Source organism: Miscanthus floridulus, chromosome 9, assembly GCF_019320115.1.
Source record: "Miscanthus floridulus cultivar M001 chromosome 9, ASM1932011v1, whole genome shotgun sequence".
NCBI classification, from domain to species: domain Eukaryota; kingdom Viridiplantae; phylum Streptophyta; class Magnoliopsida; order Poales; family Poaceae; genus Miscanthus; species Miscanthus floridulus.
The window spans coordinates 115,174,291-115,185,778 of NC_089588.1; the positions used below are offsets into that span (position 1 = coordinate 115,174,291).

Sequence of the window (11,488 nt, forward strand, 5' to 3'; positions counted from 1 at the left end):
ATATAAAGATTGCAAGAACCGTATGGCATGGACAGATGTGACTATCATCAGATCACATTTGATTATGCGAGGATTTGTTGAGGACTACATAGTGTAGATTCATCATGGTGAAACGGTTATTATTAACGACGAGGATGAGGACAAATACGATGACGAAACCATAGAATCCCTGTCCCAATATTCAGCAGAGCTTGATGCACAAATGGATTTTGAGTTTGGCAATGAATAAGGTGGTGATGCTGGTGGTTGGGATGGTAACGACGAAGGTGGTGCCAATAATGATGGTGGAGCACGTGTCGGGGATGAAGATGATTTGGAGGACATAATTTGAGCCCTTGGACCAGAGATTTTACTAAATAGCCCAAAAGGTCTAGAAAATTTGGAATGGATGACAAAAGCATCGAAAGAGACTATGTATGGTGTTGAAAAGGGCTGTCTGACACATTGGACATTGCTACATTTTGTGCTTGAGCTGCTCATCCTGAAGGCTAAGTACGGCTAGTCAGACTATAGTTTCAATGATCTATTGCATCTCCTGTCATGGGTGTTGCCACAACCAAACTCAGTTCCCGCCAACACATACCAAGCGAAGAAGGTCATAAGTCCATTGATAATGGGGTTTGAAAAAAAATCTATGCATGCCCCAACCACTGTATACTTTTTCATGGCTAACGTTCAAGTCACTGGATAAATGTCCCTGGTGTGGGGCCAGCCGATATAAGAACGATGCCGTTTACGATGGGGACGAAGCCTCCATAGGGAAAAGAGGAATAAGAAAGGTACAAAAAAGGTGGTACAAGAATCTTAGCCCCTAGAGGACACTCCATTAGGCAACGATGCAAAGCAGAGAAGAATTCCTGCCTTGGTAATGTGGTACCTGCCAGTGACCGATCGCTTGAGACGTATCTTCCTAAACCCTAAAGAAGCCTCACTCATGACATGGTGGGATGATGAGCGCAAGGTGGATGATGATAAGATTGCACACCTAGCTGATTGTAGTCAGTGGCAAAGGTTTGATGAGAAGCACAAAGAATTCAGCGATGATCTAAGGAATGTATGGTTTGGCTTGAGCACCGATGGAATGGATCCCTTCAATGAGAGGATGAGCGACCATAGCACATGGCCAGTGATCTTGACCATGTATAACATCCCAACATGGTTGTGTCAGAAGAGAAAGTATCTTCTCCTCACTATTCTTATTTTTAGCCCTAAACAACCAGGCATTGATATAGACGTGTTCCTCGAGCCTTTGATGCAAGAAATGGAGAGGCTATGGAGGCATGGGGAGCAGATGTACGATGCATTCCAAAAGGAGGACTTCATATGTAGAGCAATAATATTTGTTACTACCAATGATTACCCCACGTTGTTTGCTTTGTCTGGACAGATCAAAGGAAAGATGAGATTCTTGCTTTGGTTGGATGGTACTACATGGGTGTACCTAGATGCATCCAAGAACATAGCTTACCTAAGGAACCAAAGCTTCTTAAAGATAAGTCACAAGTACTGTAGCAAATTGTTCTTTAGATTTTATGATAACGCCCCAAAGATTGAACCCCCTCCGGAGAGACGTCGTAACGGAGAACACGTGTATAGAATGGTGAAAAACATACGCATCGTCCATGGAAAGAAGAATCTAGATGGGATAAACAGAGATAGAAGCACACCTCCTATCGAAGGAGTACCTTTCAAGAAACAATCTATCTTCTTTCAGTATCTACCTTATTGGCCAGACTTGGAGGTCCCCCATGCCATTGATGCTATGCACGTGCAGAAGAATGTCTTTGAGAGTCTCATTGCTACCTTGATGGACACAGGCAAGTCAAAGGATGGTCTGAAAGCACGGAAAGACATGGTGCAGCTAAACGTGATGCCATAGCTTCACCCGGTACCTAAGGCTAATGGAAAATACACTCTGCCCATGGCGTGCTTCAACCTAACACCAGACGAGAAGAGAGCTATATGCACTTTCATGAGGGGGATCAAAGTCTCGACTGGGTTTTCAGCAAATGTGAAGAAGCTAGTGTCGATGAAGGACTTGTCAATAACACACTGCAAGGCTCACGATTGCCATGTGATGCTGATAGTGTTTCTACCTATTGCAATCAGGGCTATAAAGCCAGAGTTCTTGAAAATGGCCATCACCCGTATGTGCTACTTCTTTTCGAAGATCTCACAGAAGACGATTGGCAAGCAAGAGCTGAGTGACCTACATGAATTTGTGGTGGAGACACAAAACCAATTGGAGATGTGTTTACCTCCTGCTTTTTTGATATAATGCCACATCTCATGATTCACATGGTTCATCAGATACAGGCGCTGGGCCCTTGCTACTTGCATGAAATGTGGTCCTACGAGCGGTTCATGTCGGTTCTAAGTCGATACGTGCATAATTGAGCATACCCAGAGGGCTCCATGATAGAGAGTTAGAGTACTGAAGAAGTCGTCGAGTGCTGTCAAGAGTACCTAAAAGTATAGAAAGGGATTGGTAAACCCGATTCTCATCACAAGGGTAGGCTGGCTGGGAAGGGCACCAGTGGTAGAAAAGTGTTTATCGACCATGATTACAAAGAGGTGAGTCGAGCGCATTACAGTATCTTGCAGAGTACACAACCGATGCAACCGTACATTGATGAACACTTGGCTATCATTATGGCGGAGAGAAATAGCCGTTCGGATGATTGGGTCATGAAACAACACAAGCAACGACTAACTACAAGGTTGAAGGACCAAAACATACCGCCTGGAGAAACCATAGACTCTATTACTATCAGTAGGTTAGCGGAGGGGCCATCGAGACAAGTGTCATCTTGGAATGCTTATGACATCAATGGGTATACGTACTATACCTACTCAAAGCATAGTAAATATGTGAACCAAAATAACGGTGTTCGAATAGAGGCTTTCGATGGATTGGGGCGAAAGATCCAATACTTTGGCATCATTGAAGAGATATGGGAACTTGACTATGGAAGGGATATAACAGTGGCCCTGTTTCGATGCCACTGGATCAAACAACACCAACCGGACGAGATCGGATTGAGAGTCCTGGACCTCGAGAATCTAGGCTACCAAGATGACCCTTGGGTGCTCGCTTCACGTGTCGCACAAGTTTTCTATATGTCTGACCCACAAAGTAACCTCCCCCCAAAGAAGAAGACAAAGCACGTGGTTGCCTCTGGGAAACAACACATTATTGGAGTTGATGGCGTGGACGATGTTGAAGCTTACAATAACTACGATGAGATGCCGCTATTCACAAACTTTCCTAAGAAGATCAGTGTTGTAGAAAAGAACCTCCCCAAAGACATATTGCCATGGGAACGAAAAGTGTCAAGGGGAAAGTCGTTATAGCAGGCTAGCTAGTTGTTGAACATGGTGTGTTTATGTAAGTGTGTGTTTTTAAGACTTCATTTATGGATGCGTGTGAGACTATATATTTATGTACGTGCGTAAGACATATTGATCATCATGAACAGTTGTGCTTTTACTTTTTAATCTCTGGGTAAAATTTGTAACTAGTCTTTCTCCCTCATACTAACTCCAAATGTGATGATTTTTTTCCTAAAATTTTCTAAAATCTTACCCTATCAAGTTAGTGTATTGATTGGGTCATTCTTTTCATTTAACAAAGTTTGAGCACTTCAAATTTTCAAATTTTAAAAAATGATAAGTTCAAACCAGATTTTCAACCATAAAATGATTTCAGCTGAAAAAGTGATGAATGCCAAAGTTGTATAACTCATCAAGATCTACAACTTTTATTTTAATCATTTCTTTATCTGACAAAGTGATATTAAACATTGTTCACAAATCAACATGTTTCTCATATAGTTCAGGAAACTATGAGTCATATGTGAATTTATGAACAATGTTTACTAATACTTTATCACATGAAGAAGTGACTAAAATAAAAGTTGTAGATAGTGATGAGTTCAACAACTTTTATGTTCACGACTTTTATTGTTGAAATCATTTAAGGTTTCAAAATCTTGTTTGAAGTTGCCAATTATTGAAATTCAAAATTTTAACTGTTCAAATTTGGTCAAATGAAAATATGATCAAAATAAAAGTTGTACATATTGATGAGTTCTACAACTTTGGTATTCATGAGTTTTTCATCTGAAATCATTTACTCTTTCAAAATATTGTTTCAAGTTAAAATTATTTGAATTTCAAAATTTGAATCGTTCAAACAAAGTCACGTGACAAGATGACCAAAATAAAAGTTGTACATGTTGATGAGTTATAAAACTTTTATGTTTACAATATTTTCATTTTATTTCATTTAATGTCATAAAATTATTGTTGAATTTGTAAAATTCAAATTTTTAATTTTTGTTTTTTTTGTTTTCTATATTGTTTTGACTACAATTGTTTATATATATATATTTCTTCGTATACAGAATAATACAAAATATTATATGTGTGCATATACATAATTGTTTTTATATTACTTTTATTTTGGTCACAATTATTTTATATATACACAATTGTTTTTATAATACAGAATTAATAATTTAAAAAAATAAAAAATATTTGTAGGGGCGGTTGGATCAGGAACCGCCCCTACAAATGCATTTATAGGGGTGGCTCGATCAGGAACCGCCCCAACCAATGCATTTGTAGGGGCGGCTGGATCAGGAACCGCGCCTACAAATCATCCCGACTATAAATCCAAGGGCGCACGGGTGTTGTCTGCTGTTGGGCGCTCTCTTCTCATTCGACGCCATCAGGCTGCCCCGCCGGCCCGCGCCCCTTCCTCGCACCCGCGTGCCCCATCTCTACACCCGCGCGCCCCCTCCCTGCACCCGCGCCCCCTCCTAGCACCCGCGCGCCTGCTCCTCCCCGTCCTAGGGTTTTCGATCGGCCGGCGGCGTGCCTCCCTAGGGTTTCCACCGGCGGGCGGCCTTCGTGCACTAAGTGTAGGAAGACCCAATACACAGTCGCTCTCTTTCCCTCTGCTTCCGCTCCATTCACACGCGCGCCACCTCCATAGGCCCCGCCGCCGACGCCCGCTCGCTCGCCTCCACACCACCGCCCCCACCGACTGCCCGGCCCCGGACACCGCTCGCCCTAGGACCTGCTCTAGCTCTGTTTCGCGCGATGGTTGACGACCGTCTTCAACCTGTGCGTGTCGCTGGCACCTCGTCTCCAGCCTCCACTAGTCCCCGCCACATCTTGATCTGCTGGAGGAGCTGAACCCACCGGTGATGAACTCCTTGCCCAGATCATATTTGCCCAATCTGACGTGCGACTCCCGCTAGGTGCTCATTTTCCTCACCCTTTCTCTCCCTCTTCTCTATTGCATGCATACAAGAACGTCTCCAGTAGGATGAATGGTTAGTGAGCAAAATTGAGTTGACTTGGGCGGCCTTCGCGCACTAAGTGTAGGAAGACCCAATACACAGTCGCTCTCTTACCCTCTGCTTTTGCTCCATTCACACGCGCGCCACCTCCACAGGCCCCGCCGCTGATGCCCGCCCACTCGCCTCCACACCACCGCCCCCGTTGGCTACCCGGCCCCGGACACCGCCCGCCCTAGGACCTGCTCCAGCTCTGTTTTGCGCGGTGATTGACGACCGTTTTCAACCCGTGCGCGTCACCGGCACCTCATCTCCAGCCTCCACTAGTCCCCGCCACATCTCGATCTGCTGGAGGAGCTGAGCCCACCGGTGACGAACTCCCCGCCCAGATCATATCTGCCCAATCTGACGTGCGACTCCCGCCAGGTGCTCATTTTCCTCACCCTTTCTCTCCCTCTTCTCTATTGCGTGCATACAAGAACGTCTCCAGTAGGATGAATGGTTAGTGAGCAATACTGAGTTGACTTGAATCAGTTGAGCAAAAAAAAGTAGACACTGCATATATGATTTAAGATGTAAATTGAAAATTGAGTTGACTTGAATCAGTTGAGGTTCAGATAAATGATTTATAGTCAGCACTATGCCCATCAAAAGAGAAAAAAAAAGAATAATTGTTTATTAACCTTTGAAGAATGCATGGCTTGGTCTCCTACATATGACCTTCTGAAACTTTGTACAAAGATGAGAATAGCTCGGTCAGCCTTTGCTTACTTAATTCTTGATATCTCAACTTGTTAAATAATCCACCTTGGGTTCAAAACCATGTTATGAGGCTTGCTTAAAGCTATGTCTATAAAGGCTGGCTGCATAATTGCATAACAGTTATGCTAAGTCTATCAAAGCTTCTTAAAATCTAGAAATACCCTATCTGAGATGATTTGGGTGTTGCACATTCTGTTCAACAATCATGTATTAGAATTACTATACCTAATAATTAACCAATACATGAAATTGATAGCTTACAAGCTATTGCACTAGTTGACAGTTTCGATTTAGGTGATTGTCGTCCACACCTAGCATGTCAAAATCAAGAACTAGAAGCACAAGCAAAAGCCAACTCCTAATATAAATAATACAAAATGCTATTCACCTTATAATTTGAGACTTGGAGGATATATTGTCGTTCCTTGGAGTCCATCATAACAAGCTTTGTTTGCCAATCCGTCATTTGCTCTACTTGTTGCTTCTCCACATCATTTTTAAATTTCTCTAGCATCCTAGAAACAACACAAGTACTTATCATGTTTGACATAGAAATCTAGGTGACAATGATAACTAACGAGTGAGAACTCAAACTATGAAATGAACAGGTTTCCACTCACTTCTTCAGCTCAGTAAGCTTGTTTATGGCCTTTCGTGTGTAATCAAGTAGTGCTTTTGACTCCTTATGCACTTTGTCCCTCTTCTCCTCCACCTCTGCTCGCCTCAGAGACAAGTCTGCACTTGCCACCACAAAGCTGCAAGACAAATATTTTAGAAACTAGTCAAAAAATGCCAAACAAAAAAGAATGATGTGACAGTTCCTATATCACCCAAACACCAAACAGAATCAGATGCAATACATACATTCAGAGAAATTTCTTGTATATACAACATTGAGGACATAGTTTTACATGTTTGCCAATTTAGATTTTTGCTTTGAGTTCCATTAAGTCATGTTAGTTTAGTCTCAATTTAGTGTGGATCCAAACCAAACATAAATGCAAAAATAGCAGAGTGCCTCCATCAAGTGTCGGTTTTGTTAATTTCTATGGATCAGAAGCTGGAGGGCATAGAAGGTTGAGGAGAGATGTGGTTTCTTGTAACAAATGTTGGTAGTTTGTCATGGTTGTAAGGCAGCCCTTTATTGGGTTTTGTTCTGGATTCGAAATGATTGACTTAAACCCTGCACTGTAATCTGAATTGTTGTCCTTTCATCTTTATGAAAGATGAGACATGGCCCCAAAACTCTACAAAAAAATGGAAGATTCATCGTTCATGCAATGGCAGCAATAAAATTCCAAACACTGAACATATGTACCCGTCAGAAGTATAGATCTCTCAATTTTTTTCCTTTTTTCCTTCACTTTTTACAGAAGTCTCACCATGTTATGTGTGTTTGGTATAATATCTGCTTTGCTATGTTAACATCAAAACTAGTTCCTGTTGCACACTGTAGTTCTAGTGCTTTTCCTAAGCATTAGAAAGGTTGAGTTATCAGTCATTTTTCAGTTAAGTTATCATATCTTGATGTTTTTCTACTGCTTAAGTGCTTGAACTCATTTCCTGTCATTTGCAATAGCTGCTGCTTCTACTAATCTCCTATATGGCAATAGCTGCGCTGCTACTTTTTTTTGGCAGCAGCTGCTGCTCCTTTGCTGAGTTAAATGATATGCAGACCTCTCTTCTCTCTTATACTCACCTCTCTTCTCCTTTCTTCTATTTTCTCCTCTCTTCTCTCTTGTTTGGCAGCAGCAGTTGCTCCTATTCTGATTTAAATAATGTGCAGACCTCTATTCTCTCTTCTCTCACCTCTCTTCTCCTCTTCTATCTTCTCCTCTCTTCTCTCTTGTTTGACAGTAGCAGCTGCTCCTTTGCTGAGTTAAGTGATATGCAGACCTCTCTTCTCTCTTCTCCCTTCTACTCACCTCTCTTCTCTATTCTCCTCACCTCTCTTACTACTCCTACTCCTCCTCCTCTTACTACTCCTACTCCTACTCCTCTTACTACTCCTACTACTCCTCTTACTACTTGCTACTCCTAAGTGGCTGCTGCTCTTACTCTACTACTATCACTCTACTGCTACACTTACTCTACTCTACTACTTTCTACTTACTACTACTACTTGCTACTTCTAGCTACTAACTGTTGGCTGTTGTTGCTTTTTTTGCCAAATCTCCCAGGACTCGCCTAGGACTTGTTGTCCTGTCTTTTGCCATCAGCTGCTGCACTATGTTTGTTAAGCAGCTGTTGCTTTTTTTTTGCCAAATCTCCCCTCTCCTCTCCTCTCCTTTGTTTTTGCCGATGATGAAATTGTCCAAGTACATACATTATATGGAATATGAGCTAATGATCAAGAACTTGTGAGGAACTTGGCATCATTAGCAGCCGCCCCTACATAACCTTCTCCTCTCTTCTTTGTTATGATGCCTTGATGCTCTAAGTTCAAGATCAGATGATGATTGACATGTTTCTGAGGCCTCTACTACTGCTACTTCTCGTTTTTTGACATATTGTTGTTTTATAGGACTAATTTGTTTTATAGACCTTTTTTATTTCTTATACCTTCTCGCGTACCTAAAGCACACTTTCTTGCATCTATTAGAACAAAGTGTGAAATAATATCACGGACACCAGACAGTGCAACCTGATGCCCCAAGCATGATGAGCAGCCAACCCTTGAGGAGCAAGCACTAGAGGACCAGCTTACTCAAGAACATTTTGATAACGAGGTAGAAAAGGATCTAGAAGTGATGCTTACTCAGGAGTAGTGTGACGAGGAGGAAGGCCCCGAAGGAGAGGCTGCTGAAGGTGAAGAAGAAGAAGAAGAGGATGATGATGATGATGATGATGATGACTTAGAAGAGGGATATGAAATTCCCGAGGATCCTTTCCCACGTGAAGCCAGAAGGAGGCCAACGGAGGAAGATTTGGACAAGGATTTTGACCCGAACGAGGAGGTAGGGAAAAAGCCTTAGCTTGTAAATTTTGCTAAAGCTTTGGCTGTGTTTCCTCTAAAACACTTTGACTTGTCATATATACAGGTTGTTGGGAGTATGCCCTAGAGATAATCATAGAGATGATTAAATTGCCTTGTATCCATGATATATTATGAGTTCATTGAATTTCCATTAAAGACAACCTGTATCGATTAGCAATTATGTGGATTGTTTGTGAAACTCTTTTACTTGTATGGTTATTCTAATGTTGTCCTTGGTCAGAGTTTGTGTGAGGACACACATGAATAATAGATCAGCACATTATTAGTTGATGACTATGTTTCACAAGTCATAGACATGGAGATGTCAAACTAATAATGTGGGCACATCTATGACGTGGGGCTAGACTAACCCGACGTGAGATGTTGTTATTATCTCTATTCACATCATGTACGTTATGTCCTTAGACCTGAGATTGTTGTATGTATTCAAGATGTGAAATGACCTACTCAGGGACTATCAAACGGTACTCCGTAATAGGGTAGTTATAAAGGTGGTTTTTTTGGGTTTGTCGGAAAACATGCTATGAGACATAGACAATCAAGAAGGAATTTGACCCTCTCTATATGACAGAGATATCACTGGATCACTCTAAAGATTAGATCAAGAAATGCATGGCCGTGCTTGGGTTAAGTGTGAACCTATGAGTTGGACCAAATATCGTGAGGCAAGGGAATAACAAGTATGTGGTTTTGTGGTGGTTTGTCTGATATGATCTTTGCATACGCATATGAGTTGACATGCCTTGCTAGAGGCCGCTATCAACTAATGGCCGAGTAGGAGTACTCGGGCCATGTCTATGTGTGTGTGAACCCATAGGGTCGCACGCTTAAGGGGCTAGAAGCCTAATTTGGATTGGATCCGAGTTAGATAAGGCTTAGGGTTACTAATGGGCCTCCAACTCGGGAGCTCATTAGGGACGCCTATAAATAAGTCGAGTGGGCAACGGGGCTAGGTATCCCATGCCTTTTTGGCAGCCGCCGCCGCCCATCCTACACCCGTGCCTGCTGCTACTCGTGGACCTAGCAGTCCGGAGGTGTGACGCTTCCTCCCTGGACGTGTGGATACCTCGGAGGTGCTGCATCCCCATACAATGGCTTAGACATGTAGATTTTGTTCTTCTTGTACATAGATACACTTGTTCCACTGAAGCTTTCATTGAAATGTTTAGACACGAACATTGTCTGATCACCGATGTCCCTCATCGTGGACCACTCCGGCGTATGGTCGTGGAGGTTGCACTTGTAGATCGCGCTGCTGTAGGTGAAGCTCTGTGTCTCGTGGAACGTGCTCACCATGGCACCCACAATGTGCAGCTGACCATTTGATTCTAGGTAGCTGCGGTGGCAGAGCCCCGCAGGTGGCGACAGCGATGGCAACAGCGTCACGGTTGGAGTAGCGCCGCTGGCGTTGTTGCTGCAGACGAAGATTTCTCTAGTACAGTCGATCGCCAAGAATTTGTCTTGGCAGTGGACGATGGACCCCACGGAGAACTTCAGTTTGGTGTCGAGCAGCGTCCATGCGCTGTCGACTCCAACCCGGCAGAACGCGACCTCCGTGGAGCACCCAAGCATGGCCATGGCCACGCACTCACCGCTGGCGGCTTCAGGCGGCGCCGAGAGCACGATCTCATGGAAGAACACGTCCCTCATGTCTTCTAGCTTGATGGCTCTACCTACGGCATCCGCATCCCCATAGCCGTTGGTGGGATGGAGGACCCATCGGTCGTGGACCCTAGACAAGCGTTCCGATGAGGACGCCGCCACGACGTGTTCGCCTGGCGAGAGCCCAACGCGGGGGGTACGGGCACCGGCGAATGGATTCAGCAGCGTCATGGACGCCGCCTCATCCATGAGCGCCAGCCACCCACACAAGGAGCCGCACGCCACCTTGCCGCGCACGTTGGGTAGCGTCTTGGACAAGACTTTCTTCTCCGGGATGCAGTAGAAGCTGACACGGTCTGAGTCGGGGTCGAACGAGAGCAGTAGGAGCGGCCCGAAGGTCGCGAACGGGATGGCGGCGCGCCATGGGGAGCAAGCGGATCGGAAGGATGTCGCGTCGTGGTCTGACGCAAGACGCTGCCCGATGGACTCGAGGAGATCCTCTGGCAGGCCGGATCTCGAGTCAGGAAGAGGTAGGAACCTTCTCTTGGGATTGGGAGGCTGAGCCATGGAAGACAGATGACATCAACTATGGTGCACGTAAGAAACAGCAAGCGAGGGCGATGGAACACGTGAGCGTGAAACCAAATAAAAAGAGGAAAAAGCTGTCCATTTTGCAAATGCAAAGAGGGGAAGTAATTAAACATAGGTAGATTTGACAAGGTTCTCAGAAATGCAAAGAGGTTCCTTTTGTCTTAATTCTCTTTCCTTCTGTGTTAATTTTCTTTCCTTTTGCTTGTTGCCATGTATGCTGGTGCATGCA

General features: G+C 43.8%; 1 protein-coding gene across 1 annotated transcript; it reads right to left on the reverse strand.

Annotated features, from left to right (window-relative positions):
- Nucleotides 1-6,684: 6,684 nt before the first annotated feature.
- Nucleotides 6,685-11,235, reverse strand: LOC136480650 (uncharacterized). The gene is made up of 3 exons (XM_066478132.1): nt 10,386-11,235; nt 7,451-7,538; nt 6,685-6,823 (listed from the first exon to the last, which is right to left on the reverse strand). Exons 1-3 carry the CDS (start codon nt 11,233-11,235, stop codon nt 6,685-6,687), a joined length of 1,077 nt encoding a protein of 358 aa, XP_066334229.1.
- Nucleotides 11,236-11,488: the final 253 nt, after the last annotated feature.